Genomic DNA, 18,128 nt, shown 5'->3' with positions numbered 1-18,128 from the left:
ACTTATAGCTATGTCAATGAGATTCTGTTGATTAATTTATAACTTACTATTCCAGGGTATATTGTTACATAGATTAATGATATGCCAATCATTTCAATGTTCTTCTGTGCTTAATAAAATATTCTTAATTTTCTCTTGGAGTATGGGGGGGTGTGTTTGTGTAATATTTAATTTCAGTATACATTTAAACTAAGAATTTTTTTCTTCACAGCCAAAATAACAAGATACATTTTTAAATCATTTACAACATGTCAATTTCTCATGTACCACATACTGTCTTAATCATACATATATATACATATATTTGTTTTCATATTCTTTTTCATTAAAGGTTATTACAAGATATTGACTATAGTTCCCTGCGCTATACAGAAGAAATTTGTTTTTATAACAAGGTAACATTCAAAATTAATAGCTAAGTTAATAATAATCTCATATTGTTCATATCTACTTATTCATTCAAACCATATCAAAGTTTTTTCTATTGCCTTAAAATTAGTTTGCACTGGTTTTATCTTAATCAGTATCCAAGCTAGTACCCTATATTGTGTCTGGTTGTTATATTTCCTGAATTTCTCCTTATTCTTTCCATCACCCTGGTATCCATGAGACAAGACCAATTGTTCTGCAGCATGTTCCATCTTTGGATTTGTCTGATTGCTTCCTTATAGTGTCATTTAGCTTGCTCTTCCATCCTTTGTAACATAATCCTTCATTTTGGCAATCAGCTTTGGTGAATGGGCATATTTGCAATCTGGTCCTGGCATCCACTTAACATTAACCCATTACTCACTTTAAAGTTTCATTTCATGCTGGTACAAGATGTCCTAAGCTTACTTCCTGCCCTAGACAATTTCTCCAAAGAAGCCTGATGTTTTTGAGTGACAAATGTTAATGGAGATGCTATAAGTATTGTTTCCTTGCATTTAATTTTGTCTGTTTTTAAGAGTTCTGCCTCAGTATTCATTTGATACATTTTTTCCTGGCATATATTATTCCACCCTTTTATTTTCAGACTTTCTGTTCAGTTAATTTAGAATAGTAAATATGAATATGAAACAACATCGGAAAAAAGTGTAGCATTAAAATAGTTAAAATAAAGATAAATGTGTTAAATCATCAATTAAAAGACAAAGTCTCTTAGAGGAAAACATTTTTAGAGCCCCAAGATCCAAATAAAGATTTTCTAGAACAAGAACACTATTCAAGAGATTATGGCCCTGATCATCTATGTTTGTCTTCAGTGCCTCCAAAAATGGTAAATTTTAATTTTTTAGTCACTGTAATTAATAAAAACCCACTAGCCAAACTGTATCTTAAGCATTTAAAATACTGATCTAATTTTATTTTGACCACATTACTGAATGATAAGAACAATTATGATTGACTCCATCTTACTGATGAAGATTGTGACAACTAGATAACTTAAATAAATACTTATAAGTCTTCTTCTAATAGTTATATAGAGGTCTTCAATTGGCATTTAATCTAGGTTAGAGCCTCTGCTTTAACCACTGTGCCTTCATCCTATTTCTGATCTCACCAGATGCAGCATCCTTGTCTGGTCAGAACTATAGCACAATGTCTGAATTCATCCTCATCGGCTTTTCCAACTTCCCTCAGCATCTCCTGCCTACCTTCTTCCTGCTGTACCTGCTGATGTACCTGTTCACGCTCCTGGGAAACCTGCTCATCATGGCCACCATCTGGAGGGAGCACAGCCTCCACACGCCCATGTACCTCTTCCTGTGTGCCCTCTCCATCTCCGAGATTCTGTTCACTGTTGCTGTCACCCCTCGAATGCTGGTCGACATGCTCTCCATCCACCACTCCATCTCCTTCACTGCCTGTGCCAGCCAGACGTTCTTCTCCTTCACGTTTGGTTTCACCCACTCCTTCCTGCTCATGATCATGGGCTATGACCGCTACGTGGCCATCTGCCACCCCCTGCGCTACAACGTGCTCATGAGCCCTGGTGGTTGTGCTCGTCTGGTGTCCTGGTCCTGGGCTGGTGGCTCAGTCATGGGAATGATGGTGACACTGATAGTTTTTCATCTCACCTTCTGTGGGTCTAATGAGATCCACCATTTTGCCTGTCATGTGCTTGCCCTCTTGAAGTTGGCCTGTGGAAAAGAGACATCATCTGTCACCATGAGTGTGATCCTCGTTTGTGTCACAGCCCTTCTAGGGTGTTTATTCCTCATCGTCCTCTCCTATGTCTTCATCGTGGCCGCCATCTTGAGGATTCCATCAGCTGAGGGCCGGCACAAGACCTTCTCCACATGTGTATCCCACCTCACCATAGTGATCGTGCACTACGGTTTTGCCTCCATCATCTACCTCAAGCCCAAGGGCCCCCATTCCATGGACAGTAACACTCTGATGGCCACCACCTATACAGTCTTCACCCCCTTTCTTAGCCCGATCATTTTCAGCCTCAGGAATAAGGAGCTGAAGAATGCCATAAAGAGAAGCTTCTACAGAACATTCTGTCCCCTAAGCTACTAATGGCCAGTTTGATGGTGGAAAAATATGATAGAAGGGCTGGAGATAATAACATTTGTCTCCATAGAACTATGGTAGGGCTTCAGTTGTGTTAAAATTCCTACAATTCATAGGAGTTTGATGCATACTATCTATTTGTTTTTCCTCAGTTTGTTTGCCACCCCTTTGCCGTCATGATCTCTCACGTATGACCCAGTGTGATGAACTCCATCTTATTATCTATGCTCTAGAATTTACTTTATCTATGGGCAGGTGGGAGCATCATGTGAATGAGTTTTGGCCTTGATGCCCATGGTTCTTTCTGAATGGACAAGCAAGAGAAGACTTCATTTTCCCCTCCCCTCACCAATATAAGATTAAAATGACATAAAATTATAATAAAACCCACCAAGAATTGAGAATTTTCTACATATCAAGCATTGTGTCCAGTGTTTTATAATTATCCTTTTAGTTATAACAAATGTAAAAAGTAATAAGCTATCTGTCTCCAAGGAAATCATTTGCTAATTATAAGGCTGTTTGCATGTGAGATATAAGAAAGAAGAAGTAGAAAGGAAGATAAGGGAGGGAAAATATAAAAGAAACAGAAAGAGTGATTTGGAGGAGAGAAAGAGAGACACCGAGAGAGATGAGGGACTGGGAGAAGGAAGAGGGACCAGTGCTTAGGTAAGAACATAGACATATTAAAGGGTGTTGTTATCTCACATCTTACGGAAATCTTTTCCCCTTTTCCAACATGTAACTTTCAATGAAACATCAATTTCTCATTACTGTGTTAAAGCTGCACTTATTTGAGGAGTGTGTTGAAAGGCAGAGTGCTATTTCAAGATGGCACAAAGAGAGATCAGAGGTTACCTACCTATGGGTACCTTCATTATGCAGATGGGAAATGTAGGTGGAGGTCACATAACATGTGAATAAATAGAGTCCCATGGACCTTTATGTCTGTCTGACTCCTATGCTGGTTTTTGGAATATATGAGTGAGGATCCAGGACTTGGGCCCTCTGTGGAGTGTAAATTGCTAACTCAAAGATGAGGCCAAATAATTGAGCTGGAGGCAGAGATATTTTATAAGGATAAACTCACAGGCATCAGTCATCTCATTAGCCTACAAAAGACCCTCTTATCAGGGAGTCAGGAACCAAGGGCAATACCAAAAGACCAAATATTTATGTTTTATTATATCACAGGGAGGCATGTGTGCATGTCAGACTGTCTGGCTGGATCACCAGGACCACGGGGGTTAGGGTAGAATTTGATTGGGAATAGAGGTGAGGCTATCCAATTGGCCAGAAGAACCTGAACACTTATATTGCCCAAAAGAAACCAGTCTGTAAGACCCAGCTCCAAATTATCCTTGTCTGGGAAGTCCTCCAGCTGCTCTCAACCCAGGGAAGAGCCCTCAGTTCCCACTTGGGACCCCTCCAGCTCTCACCTTCCCTCTGACCCTGCCTTGGCCCCAAGGTGATGAGGGCATCTGTGTCCAACTCAGTCTCTCCAGTAACTGGGAGCCCTGCAGCCCTCAGCATGGGCTGGAGTCTCTCTGGGCGAAGAGCGGCAGCAACAGTCTTTCTGTGTGGATGGCTGGGGGAGGGTCTAGAGGCAGCAGGTCCCTGAAGGCCCCTTGAGGTCCTTCCCAGCTTCTCTAGACCCTGAGGACGGATCTTTTAGGTTAGCATCTTGAAGATGCCCTTGGGAGCAGCCAGCAGGGAAGGATACAGCAGGGATAAAGCAGACTGTATCCGTTCTAGGAGGCCTCACCCCACCCCCGCCTGTGGGTACTGCTGACAGCATCAAGCAGGAGCGTTTCTTCTGCTCTCCTCTGCTGGCCACTTCATGGAAGAGGCAGGCCAGCCTGAGGGGGACCAGGAGGGAGAGAGTAGGAAGGAAGAATCCTGCAGCTGTGGGTAGTGCTGCCCAGCGTGGGAATGGGGTCAGGGCTGGGGAGAAGGGTAGTAAGGGAAGATCTCAACCTTCGAGGCTGTCGGGGGTCTTTTCATTTTTCCCATCTGGGTCCCTGTGTTCACCCAGCGTAGGTGCCCTTTGCGGCTTCTATGTCAGTGGTCCTCAGACCAGGGTCTCTGAAGGTATTTATGCTTCTTGTTAGTTCTCAGGTATTTTATAACAGGGGTTTTCAAAGTGTGATATGAGGACACTTGGGGGTCCCTGGGACCTTTTCTGGGGTGTCCACGAGGTCCTTACTCTTCCAATTACATATGAGGATATTTTTCATCATCCACGTCAACTAAAACAACATGTAGCCACAGACTGAGTGAAGAAGCAGACATGAGCATCGTGTTGTCTTTACATTAGACATATTTGCAAAAATGAAAAATGAAGCCACTCTTCTCAATAAAGTTTTTTTTGAAAATGTAGTTACTTTACTAAAAATGTTGCTTATATTAACATATACTAGGTTTATTATTGTTCTTTTAAATGTACTGATGACTAAATATTTTTAAAGATTCTCAGTTTTAATTTCTAATATAGTAAAAAATTGATAGTTATAATCCACCCAAACAAAAACCTTTTAGGGACCTCAATAATGTTTGCGTGTAATGGGATCCCAAGGCCAAAATGCTTGAAAGCTCTCTCTTTATAGTTTGTGTCACTATTGGGAGTCTTAATTTTAACTCCAGTTATAAATTCTGAATGATTATTACTGGTGCAATACTATGAGAAATACTGTGACTTTCTGTTGATCTTACATTCGGCAGCCTTATGCTGTCTTATGGTTCTAGTTTATTCGTCTAATTCTTTTATCTTTTCTGGGTGGATGATAATTTCTTTTCCCTTCCAATTTTTATACATGTTCTTTCTTTTTCTTTCCTTAGCACCGTTCATGACTTTCAGTTCGGTGTTAAAGAACAGCAGAGGCAGTGAGTATCCTTGGCTTGTTCCTGGTCCTAAAACAATGCATCTAGTTTCCCAACTAGTATAATACTTGCCAGTTTTGTGGTATGTGTTCTTTAACTAGCGAAGAAAGTCACCTTCCCTGCATGTTGCAAAGAGGCTTTTTTGAAAATCATGAGTAGGAGTTGAATTTTAGAAAATTATTCCTACCTTGGAGGAAATGCGTATATGATTTTTCTTTTTTAGTGTGTTTCTGTAAGGATTCACATGATAGGTTTTCTGATGCTAAACCATCCTTGTCATTCATGGGATAAACCAAAACTACATGATCATAATGCACTGTTTTTAATTACCATAGAATTTTACTAGGTTATGTCTTATTACAGATTTTTAAAACCTGCATGGGTAGATCAAATGAACCCATAATTATTTTTTTCTTACAAATATTCTTACCTAGTGTTAGAATCAAGATTACATCAACTTAATGAAATGAGCTGGGCAACTTCATGTATTTTTCTGTTTGTTGAACAACATGTGTAAGATACTCAGCAGCTATTCCTTAGACGTTTAGGAGAGCTCACTTGCAAACTCACTGGGGCTGATGATTATAGAGAAGGAAGGTCTATAACTAAAACTTTCAATTAAAAAATAACATATTTATGTATCTGGGACCCCTATTTTTTCTTGTGCCAGTTTTGGAATTTTATATTCTTCTAAGAATTCATTCATTTCATCTACAGTTTCATATTTGTCAGTGTATTTTCTTACTATTTTTAAATTAATTTTAAATACTCATTATTGTTGTATTTATTCCCCAATTTTAATTTCATATTTTGTTATTGGTATCTTCTCCTTATTTCTCTCTATCTTATTAATCTTTTTTCGATAACCTAAACTTAACTTTTTTTAAGCATGATTTTTTTCTGGATAAAATTTCTTGATAAATATATTTAAACTTGTGTATTTCCCTTCAATGTTATTTTAGCCTGATCTTCTAACATGAGATGCTTAAATTATTTAATTAGAAATATTTCTTAATTTATTTCATGATTTACCATTGAAAGAAAAGTTTGTTTACTAAATTATTTTGCTCTTAAATATGTGGGGTTTGAAAAGCTATTCCTTCTCTACTGAATTGTAATTTTAGTGCATTATAATACATATAATATTTATACTTTGGAATTGATGGAAGATTATTTTATGTCTAATGTCAGGTCAGTTTTTATGAGAGTCCTCTGAGTGCTTAAAAAATATTTCTGTTGTTTGAGGAGTCTAAAAATATTTGTCAGTTAATGTTTGAATATTATTAATTGCATTGTAGTAATTACTATTGCATAAGTTGAATTCTGAGCTCCACTAGAGTTCTTTTTTTCCCTTTTGGTTTTATTGAGATGTAACTGACATACAACATTGTGTAAGTTTAAGGTGTATAGCATAATGTCTTGACTTACATATGTTGCACAATGATTACCAATTTAAGTTTAGTTAATGCATCATCTCATATAGATATCAAAAAAAAAAAGAAAAAAGTTGTCTTTACTTGTGATGAGAAATCTTAGAATCTATTCTCTTAGCAGCTTTCAAATCTACAATGCAGCAGTGTTAACTATAGTCATCATGTTGTCCATCACATGCCCAGGACTTACTTCTCGTATAGCTGGAAGTCTGTACCTTTTGAACACCTTCATCCAGTTCCCCTACCAACCTCCAACCCACACCCCAACAAATATGATGTCTTTTTTTGATTTGGGGTTGGTTTGTTTGTTTCATATTCACTTTTTTTTTCACATGTCACTTTTTTCATATACGTGAGATCATATAGTCTTTGTCTCACTTACTTCACTTAGCAGGATGCCATCAAGGCCAATCTGAGTCATTGCAAATGCATGATCTCCTTCTTACGGCCAAGGAGCATTCCATTATATATGTTCAATATATATGTTACATTTTTTTTCATTCATCTGTCAATAGGCATTTAGACTGTTTTCATATCTTGACTATTGTCCATAATGCTGCAATTAACAAAGGGTACAGATACCTCTTCCACACAGTGATTTGGTTTCCTTTTTAATATATACCCAGAAGTGGAATTGCTGGATCATCTGATAGTTCTATTTTTAATTTTTTGAGGAATATACATACTGTTTTCCATAGCATGTATTTAAATTTCTAGCTAAACTTTTAAATCTGTCTATTATTCATTAACTATTTTTATTTTATATCTTTCACTAGAATTGTACCGATTACTTGTTACTTAATATGCCAGAGTATATTGTTACATCGATTAATTGTATTTATGATGGAAACTATGATGTTCTTCTAACCTGTATGAAATAATCCTCTTTGTCCCTTGGCACACGTACACGTGTGATTTGTACATTTCAGGGATGCACTTAAACTAAGAATATTTTCCTTCCCAGCCAAAATAACATGATCACACATAAAACTAATAACTAAATAATTAAGAACCCCTTAATATTATTCATACCTCATCATTCATTCATATCATAAACAATGTTGTCTCTATTCCTTTAACAATACTTTATAGCTGGTTTATCTAGATCAAGATTCAATCTGGTACCCTATATTGCATCCGGTTGCTATGTCGCTCGGAATTCTGGTCATTCTTTTCATGACGTTGGCTCATTGATGAGACTAAATTAATTGTTCTGTGGAATGTTCCACCTTTGGATTTGCCTAGTTGCTTCCTTGTGGTGTCATTTACTTTTCTCCTCCATCATCCGTACAACGATCATTTGCTTTGATGATCAGCTTAAGCCAATGGACACGTTTTCAATCCGGTTGCCGCCTTCTTTTAACATTAACCTTTTACAGTGAAAGTTTTATTTTACTCTGGCACAAGATGTACAAGGCGTGCTCCTTGCCCAGACCATCTCTCCAGGAACACTGGTCCTTTTAGTGGAATACGGAAATATAGTTATTGTAATTGTTGTTTCTTTCAATCTCATTTTTTTCTGTTTTGAAGATTGCTGCTTCAGCCTTCCTTTTGTACATATTTGCCTAGCATATATTTGTCCATCCTTTTACTTTGAAACTTTCTCTTCAGTTCCTTTACTATAAATAAATACAAATATGAAATAAGATGACATAAATGAGTACCAATAAAATACATGTAATGGGTTCAACAATCACTTAAAACACAGGACGCTGAAGGAATTTTTTAACCCCAAGATCCAAATACATTTTCTATAACAGGCACACTGTTCAATAGCATATGACCTTGCTTTTGCATGTCTGTTTTTAGTGGGTTCAAAAATGAGAGCATTTCTTTATTTTTGACACTGTTAATAAGAACCCAGTGGTCAAATTATGTTTTAAGCACTTAATATACTGATTCACTTTATCTTTATCACAATGCTGAATGGTAGGAACTGCTATGATTTAATCCATCTTACTGATGAAGATTTTGACTCAGACAAGTTAAGCAAATAGTTATATAGTATAGACTTCTTCAACTGCTGTTTAATCTATGTTAGAACCTCTGTTTTAACCACTGTGCTTTCATTCTGTTCCTGATCTCACCAGATGCAGCATCCTTGTCTGGTCAGAACTATAGCACAATGTCTGAATTCATCCTCATTGGCTTCTCCAACTTCCCTCAGCATCTCCTGCCTACCTTCTTCCTGCTGTACCTGCTGATGTACCTGTTCACGCTCCTGGGAAACCTGCTCATCATGGCCACTATCTGGAGGGAGCACAGCCTCCACACACCCATGTACCTCTTCCTGTGTGCCCTCTCCATCTCCGAGATTCTGTTCACTGTTGCTGTCACCCCTCGAATGCTGGTCGACATGCTCTCCGTCCACTGCTCCATCTCCTTCGTGGCCTATGCCAGCCAGAAGTTCTTCTCCTTCACGTTTGGCTTCACTCACTCCTTCCTGCTCATGAGCATGGGCTATGACCACTATGTGGCCATCTGCCACCCCCTGCGCTACAACGGGCTCATGAGACCTGGTGGTTGTGCTCATCTTGTGTCCTGGTCCTGGGCTGATGGCTCAGTCATGGGGATGATGTTGACATTGATAGTTTTTCATCTCACCTTCTGTGGGTCTAATGAGATCCACCATTTTGCCTGTCATGTGCTTGCCCTCTTGAAGTTGGCCTGTGGGAACGAGACATCGTCTGTCACCATGGGTGTCATCCTGGTTTGTGTCACAGCCCTGATGGGGTGTTTATTCCACATCATCCTCTCCTACGTCTTCATCTTGGCTGCCATCTTGAGGATCACCTCAGCTGAGGGCCGGCACAAGGCCTTCTCCACATGTGTATCCCACCTCACCATAGTGATTGTGCACTACGGTTTTGCTTCCATCATCTACCTGAAGCCCAAGGGCCCCCATCCCATGGACAGTAACACTCTGATGGCCACCACCTATACAGTTTTCACCCCTTTTCTTAGCCCGATCATTTTCAGCCTCAGGAATAAGGAGCTGAAGAATGCCATAAAGAGAAATTTCCACAGAAAATTCTCTCCTCTAAGCTCCTGATGGCCAGTTAGGTGATGAAGAAATTTGAAAGAAAGCCTAGGATAATAAATCTGTCTCAAAACTGTTGTAAAGATTCAGGTGTGTGAATCTATCCACACCCCATAGGAGTTTGATGCATACTAGCTATTTCTTTATCCTCAACTTGTTTATCTCTTTTTTGCATAGACCTGAACCATCATGAACTCTTGTTTATACCTGGTGTGGTGAACTTCATCTTATTATTTGTGTCTTAGAATTGCTATCTGTCTATAGGCAGGTAGGGTGCCCCAGATGGGTGTGTCTAGGCACTGATGCCCATGGTTCTTTCCAAATAGACAAGCAAGAGTATATTTTATTTCCCTTTGCCCATACAAGAATAAAAAGAAAAACATTAAAAATAATAAATACCAATAAATAAAAAAACACTGAGTACCTTTATATATGAAACACAGTGTCCGATTTTTTTAATTATTATCATCTTAGTTATAATAAATGTAAAATAAGAAAATTATTTGTTTCAAGATAATGGTTTATTATTTACAGTTCCTAACTGCCTCTGGAAGGGATAGAACCAAAGCGGGGTTTTCTATGCTGAGTGGAGTTGAGTGAAGGATGTTAGAATGCAAATGGAGAGAGAAAGACTGAAATATAATGAGCTAGTGAGACAGAAATCCTTAAAATTGATCTGTAAAGTAAATTGGATAAAGTAAGAAATCAGGAAACATATGGGAAAGGAAAGTAGAAGGATGCTCTCTATAATAGGTCTATTTGCATAGGAGGAAGAGGAAAGAGAAGAAATGTAAGGGAGTTAGAAATGGGGCTGGAGAGGGTGAGGGAGTGAAATAGAGAGTGAGTGAGAGAAAGAAAAGATAGCGAGAAAGAGAGAGACAGGAGAGGGAGAGAAAAAAGAAGAGGGATCATCGCTTAAGTAAGAACAAAAAGCATGCTTAAAGGGTGTGTCTAGCTGATTGCAAATCCCTTTCCCCCTCTACTACACATAACATTAGGTTAAGTGTTACTTTCTCATTACTGTGGCTCACTGTGAAAGAGTTAGTGTGGTTAATTTATTCCTTGTGTGTTTTAATTATGTTCATTTTGTATACAACAGTACTACCATCAACTAGTGCCCATTAAGTTTTATAAATTGCTATTTTAAAATAAATGGATGAATCCACATTCTGAAACAATATACATTTGTCAAGAAAACTTTTTAATTGAGTTATAACTGACATATACCAATGTGTAACTTTAATATATATAAAATGCTGGTGTGATACATTTATAATTTGCAGTTTGATGACCACTACAGTGTTAGCTAACAGTTAGTATTAGCAACACCTCTATCATGTCACATAACCATCACATCTTTCTTGTGGTCGGAACAATTAAGATCTAGTCTCTTAGCAACTTTGAAGTTTATAACATACTGTTATTGTCTATAGGCTGTGCATCAGAACTCCAGGTCTACTCATCTACTGGTTGATCTACTGGTTAAAAGTTTGTGCCCTTAAAAAAAATCTCCCCAGTTCCCCCACCCCTCAGTCTCTGGCAACAACCATTGCAATCTGTTTTTATGAGTTTATCTTTCTTTGATCCCACTTTTAAGGGATATCACACCATATTTGTCATTGTCTCGAGTACATGTATTTTCAAAAGATTATAAGCACTATGAAGTATGATGAACTTTAAATCCCCCCTCGTACCAAGGGGGAACATTGAATCAGTGTGACCATGGGATACACCTTCATTCTGGATTCTGCACTCATTAGTGAGACCAAAGAATTCACCACTGGCCCATGAGCCAAGTCAGTCTGACACAGCAGGCCATTTCCAAGGTGGGACTTCTTTCCTTGACCTAAGTATAGCGACTTCCCTGTCTCTCTGCAGCTGCTCAAGATTCACACTGAAAATGTGGAGGTTTTCTCAACTTTTTCTGAGGCTGATTATTACAGAGATGAGCAATGCTAGGGTTTATGGTGCTTTGCTCTCCTCCCCTGTAACCTGGGTTAGTCTCCTGCAGCCTTGCCAAACCTGTGTTGTAGCTACCTGGTGCTGCCTAGCACAGGGGGAAGGTCTGGTGTGTTCCATTTCTCTTTGCAGTGTGGGTTTCTGGGATGGGAGGAATCACACCACCCCTGCTTCTGGCAGAAGAAGAACAGATTCCGGCTTTACCGCTACCTGACAAAGTGTCCTGCAACAGATAGGAATCATCGAATCGTATTTTCTCTGAGTGATCGATCGCCTCATACAGCTTTCCACCCTGAGTACAGACATGATGCTGCTTAACCATTGTGGGCACCTTTGGATGTTGCAGACAAGGGTCCTTATAAGCCTTAAAGCATCAGACAAGTATGGTATTACATGTTTACAGGGGGCCATCTTTAATGGTAGCATCTGGTAACCCAGTTTAGCTACGTCCAAGGAATTCCTCCCAGTAATCACATTTTTTCTGGGTAGAGCTTGTTGAGGAAGGTCTTCCTCATGGCATTCGTCAGCTCCTTGTTCCTGAGACTGAAGATGATGGGGCTGAGGAAGGGAGTGAGGACCGTGTAGGTGATGCCCATCAGCGTCTCCTTCCAGAGACTGGGGAATCTTGGGTTTGAGGTAGATGACGGAGGCGAAGCCATAGTGCACAACCACCACGGTGAGGTGGGACGCACAGGTGGAGAAGGCCTTGTGCCGGCCCTCAGCAGAGGGGATCCTCAAGATGGTGGCCACAATGAAGGCGTAAGAGAGGAGGATGAGGAGACAGCATCCCAGCAAGGCCGTGATACACACTAGGTCCACGCCCATGGCCACTGTGGAGACATTGTCCCCACAGGCCAACTTCAGGAGAGGTAGCACGTGGCAGCCAAAATAATGGATCACATTAGAGCCACAGAAGGTGAGCTGGAAAATGGCTGATGTCACCACCAGCCCCATGACTGAGCCTCCAACCCAGGACCAGGCCACCAGACAGGCACAGCCACGGGGACTCGTGAGCACGTTGTAGCGCAGGGGGTGGCAGATGGCCACATAGCGGTCATAGCCCATGACGGTGAGCAGGAAGGAGTGGGTGAAGCCAAACATGAAGGAGAAGAACATCTGGCTGGCACAAGCGGTGAAGGAGATGGAGTGATCAGTGGAGAGCAGGTCAGCCAGCATGCGCGGGATGATGGTGAAGGTGTAGAAGACCTCAGAGATGGAGAGGGCGCAGAGGAAGAGGTACATGGGGGTGTGGAGGCTGCGCTCGCTCCAGATGGTGGCCATGATGAGCAGGTTGCCCAGCAGCGTGAACAGGTACATGAGCAGGAAGAGCAGGAAGAACATCAGCTGGAGGTGGGGGAAGGTGGAGAAGCCGATGAGGATGAATTCAGTCACTGCTGAGAGGTTGGCTCCCTGCATGGAGGCTGTGCCTGAAGTGAGGTGTGACATGGAGTGGTCAACTCCTGGGTGGAGGACAGCCATCAGCTTCCACCACTGCTGGCCCTGCCCAAGGGGCTATTCCTGGTAAATGACAGGTAACATCAGTTGAGTTCTTACTCTGTGCCTCCTATGATTTAATCCTCTCATCAATATAGTGGGGGAGGTGCTGTTTTTTTCACCTTGTTTTGAGTATTTTTAGAATACTTATTAAGAATATTGGGGTACAGAGAGGCTAAGCAGCTTGTTTAAGATGAAGCTGTCAAAATGGCAGATCCAAAACCTGACCCCATGGCTGGCTGTCCCCAAAGACTCTACCCTTCTATCCTCTTAGGGATTTTGCTTCCAAACATGAAAATGTTCCTTCACTGAGTTTCCAGCTGTTGCTACTCTGCTCCTCTCCTCCCTTCTGATAAATTCTGATCCTCCCAGAGCTTCAGATACCGCAAGACATCCCTACCTGGGGTCTACAACACTTTGTAGTGTGCACCTCTAACTTCATATGAATCAAGCAGATTCTTCCTCTGGAGTCATCCATGCAAGAAATTAAAGGAAGGACGCTGTGTAGAGATAATGTTCTGGTTGTTTTCCAGCTCCCATGAGGCCCACCTGCCCCTCCTGAGGCAATGCAACATAGCCTTCAGACCAAGGGATATGGGAGTCAGTCCACTGGGTGCAAATCCCTGCTCTGCCCACTGTGCAAACCTGAGCCAGTTTCTTCACCTCTCTGCACCTCCATTTCTCTCTACCTCCCTCAGAGAACTGTTGTGGGAACTAAATGAACTATTCTGGGACTGTGACCTGGAAAACAGCAGGCGCGGCCTGTGATAATGAAATCAATACACTAAGTGAACAGATGCACATGGTCTGTGCTCAGTCAATAACTTCCATTTAATAACATTTCAATCTTTCTTTATAAATAACTGTTTTTAAGTGATTTTTATTAGGTAATTTTTAAAGACAGTAAACCACTAATCTGTGGCCTTTGAGGTCTGGCTTCTTTCACTCAACATGATGTTTTTGAGGCTCTTCCATGTCATAGTGTGCATGAGAACGTCATTCCTTTTCACAGCCAATCAATGTTCCTTTATGGATAGACCACATGTTCTTTATCCATTCACCCCCTAATAGACATTGAGGTTGTTTGCATTTTTCACTCTTGTGAATCGCACTGCTATGAACATTCATGCAGGAGTTTAAAGCATAGCAGCGGTTTCCAGGGGCTGGGGGAAGGGGAGACAGGGAGTGACTGCTAATAGGTGTTGGGTTTCCTTTAGACGTTCTGAGAAGGTTCTGGAACTAGGTGGAAGTGGTGGTTGCAGAACATTGAATGTATTTAATGCCACTGAATTGTTATAAGAAGGAGAAAATAGTCAATTTTATGTTCTGTGTATTTTACCACAGTAAAAAACAATAGGAAAATGTAATGAAAACCCTATTAAGTGCACTCTTGTCCTAGATCAAGCCCTGACAGTTTGAGCACAAGACACAATCAGACGTTTGGTGACTGGAAGCTGTTTTCCCCAAATGTCATCAATTTCTAGAGTTCCTTGGCCTCCCTCCTTTGGAGTCCCTTGTTTCTTTCCCTCACTTCTGGGTCAGTACCTGACCTCGGTTTCCAGGGTGGTAGCTCCAAAAGCCCCACTCAGTCCAGATACTCTGAGATATTGCAGAGGGTGAGTCAAAGTCAATGATGTAGAAACAAGAACCTCCAAGAAAAGACTGAATGGGTGAGACATGATCTAGAGAGTACAGTCAGCATGCTCTGTCTGACAGGATCTCAGTTCTTCCCCTTCTCCAACTGGCAAACACCTGTTCATCTTTGAGACTCAATTTAAATGTCACCTGCACAGTGCAGCCTTTCTGGACATCTCTTCCCCAAATAGATTTAGTTACTCATTCCTGTGTTCTTCCAAACTTCTGAGTGAGTTTGAAGGACTTAGCATCTTAACTTTTTCATGACCAATATAATAATGTGTCATGTTGGAGATTCAACTATCTCTGGCACTGGATTTTGAGTCCTTGATGAGAACGGCTACCCTCTATTGGACATGGCACCTGTGCTCATATGTTTCCTATTAAGTATTTACCCCAATATTGTGAGGCACTACTCTGAGCCCTGTTTTATAGAAGTGGCAGCTGCATCCCACACAGGACACATTACTTGCCCAAAGGACCATGGCTTCTGAGTGGGGGAGCCAGGATCTGAACCTGCACCTGAATGACCCAAAAGCCTACCTTTTCCTAACCTCTCTGTTACACTCACCACTTACTGGCGGCTGTTAATGAATGTCAGAGCCACTCCCAGGACCAAAGAGCTGTTAGCTTCACCATACCAGACCATCCACACACTCCCTCCCTGTATTAATTAAGAGCACAAAACTCCACAGCCATGAATAAAGAAAGAGAGAGGCACTGTGAGGACATAAGAGCTCACCATGTCTGGGGGAGGTGGTCCAGGGCTGCGTATCCATCTTCTGGGATGACAGGGATGCAGAAGGCAGCTAAGACTGGTGTCTGTTCATTCTGGAAAAAGGCAAAACTGTAAAGTCAGTAAAAAGATTGGTGGTTGTCAGGACCTCGGGAGGAGAGAGAAGGAAAGATGAATAGGTGGAACTCGGGGTTTTTTAAGGGGTGGAAACAATTCTGTGTGATACTATAATGGTGGCTACATGAATGACATTGTGCGTTTGTCAAAATTCATAGGATGTACGGACTAAAAGTGAACCCTCATGTAAACTGTGGGCTGTGGTTAATAAGAACATGTCAATATAAGTCCAGCAACTGTAACACAGTTACCTCTGGAACGCAGAAGGTTAATAACAGGGGAAGCTGTGGTCGGGGAGGGAGAGGATATGTGGAAATCCTCTGCGTTATCTGCTCAATTTTCAGTAAACCTAAAGCTCTGAAAAGTAAAGTCTGTCAATTTTTTAAAGTAAACAAAGAGCCTTAGGACCATGGAGGGTGTGGGTTTGGATGAAAGGGACTGAAACCTGGCACTGGTCCACCAGAATACCTAGTGGGTTCCTCTGCAAGCATTTGAACAGCCCCAGAGAGAGTGCAATCTGGCCGTCTGACACTTAGAGGAATCCACAGCGGGCCAGCTCTCCACCAAGGAACACAGGGGCCAAGGCCACCTGTGGACAGATCTTGTTCTCGTATACCCCTGCAGCAGGGTTTTCCAACCTCAGCCTTAGGGACTTTGGGGGCTGATAATTTTTGTGGTTGTGGGCTGTCCTGTGCAGTATAATGTGTTGAGCAGCATTCTTGTCGCGCACTACGTGCAGGTAGCTTCTCCCAATTGTGACAATCAAAAGTATCCTCACGTACTGTCTCATGTCCCCTACGGAGCAGAACTGCCCCTGGTTAAGAACCACAAGCGAGGTCTGTGTTGTCTCCATCTTACCTTACCCATCTGCCCCCATCCTGGCTCTCTCTTCTCAGTGAAGTTCTTTAGGATGCCCTTCTGCATCCTCCCTCCCATCTCTGCCACCCTTGCCTCCCTTTTCTCTCCCCATTTTCATCCCTAACTCCTTACCGTCACCGCACCTGTCCGCCCTGGTGCCCCCAGATACATTACACCCTTGGTGGGTGACTGGAGACTCTCAGTCCTAAATCCTCTTGTCTCTTTTCTCTGCCTCCCCTCAATCCTTTTACCTCTGTTTTTTTGGCCAGGATGGAGAGGGGAGAGAAGTTAAAACGCCAGCAGATGTTCTGGGTAACTGAAAGCAGTAGCTCCCCTCTCTGCACCTCAGTTTCTTCACCTGTCCTGAGAAGAAATCATCCCGTCACCTTGAAAATAGGAAGTGGAGCCCTGCCTTCTGCTCCCATCCCGTAGACTCGAATTGCCCAAGGAGTTATATAGACAGAGTGGCTTTTCTGAGTCTGTAGCAGATGCATGTTCCCCAGGTCTCTCCTGGTCAAGTGGGAGGGAGGAGAAATGACTCACCTGGGGCTCCAGGCTCTGCACCTGCTTCTGCCTCACTCCAGTTGGAGGTCCTGGTTTGATGTTTCCTTGCAGGTGACGGCTGCAAGGCAAGGAGCCTGCCACCCTGAGTTTGCCAGCAGGGTAGAGGGGGAAGGGCTACCTGAACCTCACCATCATTATTTATGTTGCCTCTGCTCCGTGCCTGCTGCCTTCTCTTGCTGTGGTCCCACTGCCTCTGCATCTTCCCTCTGCTACAAGGATGCTGGGACCCCTGGGGACCCTGCAAGTTGTTGGACACCTCAGGGAGACTTTCTCACTTTCCTTCCCTCCCTCCCTGCCTGCCAGGGGTGAGTCAATTACCTGGGCTTCTCAGGGGCTTGAGCAGAATTTAATGCTTCACAAATTTGGCATTTGAGGCCCTGGTTCCTGACTTCGGCAGGAAAGCAGTCCTGCAATTGCCTGCTGGGGCTGAGGAGGCTGCCCCACATGCCTCTCCATCTCCTTTCTTCCCTGATCGGATCATTTGTCCAATTACATGTGTTTAAAAATTTTTTACATCAGTACATAAATATGTTTCTTCCTATTAAATCATTGAGATGCTACAAATAAGGCTAAAAGTCATGCAATGGCCAGCTATGGGATCACGATGGTGAATTTGATGGGCATCCTTGCAGAACTTTGCATGCAGGAGGAGGTGAACAGACACAAATACATCAATAAGATACTGCTGTAGAGCTTTGTTGTGCTTTTGGCTTGCTTGTTTTGTTTTATTTTTAGGTGAAATTCACATAACTTAAAATTAACCACTTTAAAGTGAACAATTCAGTGGCATTTAGCACATTCACAATGTTATTCAACCACCGTCTCTTCCTAGTTCTAGAACATTTTCATCACCCCCTAAAAATGGGAGATGCCATCCCATTAGCAGTCTTCCTCCCTCAGCCCCTGGCAA

At 41.8% G+C, this 18,128-nt stretch overlaps 2 protein-coding genes and 1 pseudogene across 2 annotated transcripts; 2 read left to right on the top strand and 1 right to left on the bottom strand.

Moving 5' to 3' along the window:
* Positions 1–1,557: 1,557 nt before the first annotated feature.
* LOC102530009 (olfactory receptor 10H4-like) lies at positions 1,558–2,508 on the top strand. The gene has a single exon (XM_006219667.3). It carries the CDS (start codon positions 1,582–1,584, stop codon positions 2,506–2,508), a length of 927 nt encoding a protein of 308 aa, XP_006219729.3. The 5' UTR covers positions 1,558–1,581.
* A 6,411-nt stretch (positions 2,509–8,919) lies between these two features.
* LOC102529743 (olfactory receptor 10H3-like) lies at positions 8,920–9,867 on the top strand. The gene has a single exon (XM_031689743.2). The coding sequence runs from the start codon at positions 8,941–8,943 to the stop codon at positions 9,865–9,867; it is 927 nt and encodes a 308-aa protein (XP_031545603.2). The 5' UTR covers positions 8,920–8,940.
* A 2,417-nt stretch (positions 9,868–12,284) lies between these two features.
* Positions 12,285–13,260, bottom strand: LOC107032911 (olfactory receptor 10H1-like; annotated as a pseudogene).
* Between the last annotated feature and the right edge of the window lie 4,868 nt (positions 13,261–18,128).

The sequence above is a fragment of the Vicugna pacos genome, chromosome 22 (assembly GCF_048564905.1).
Source record: "Vicugna pacos chromosome 22, VicPac4, whole genome shotgun sequence".
Taxonomy (NCBI): Eukaryota; Metazoa; Chordata; class Mammalia; order Artiodactyla; family Camelidae; genus Vicugna; species Vicugna pacos.
Note: the sequence above shows the minus strand (reverse complement) of the source record. Positions and strands in the feature narration are given on the sequence as shown.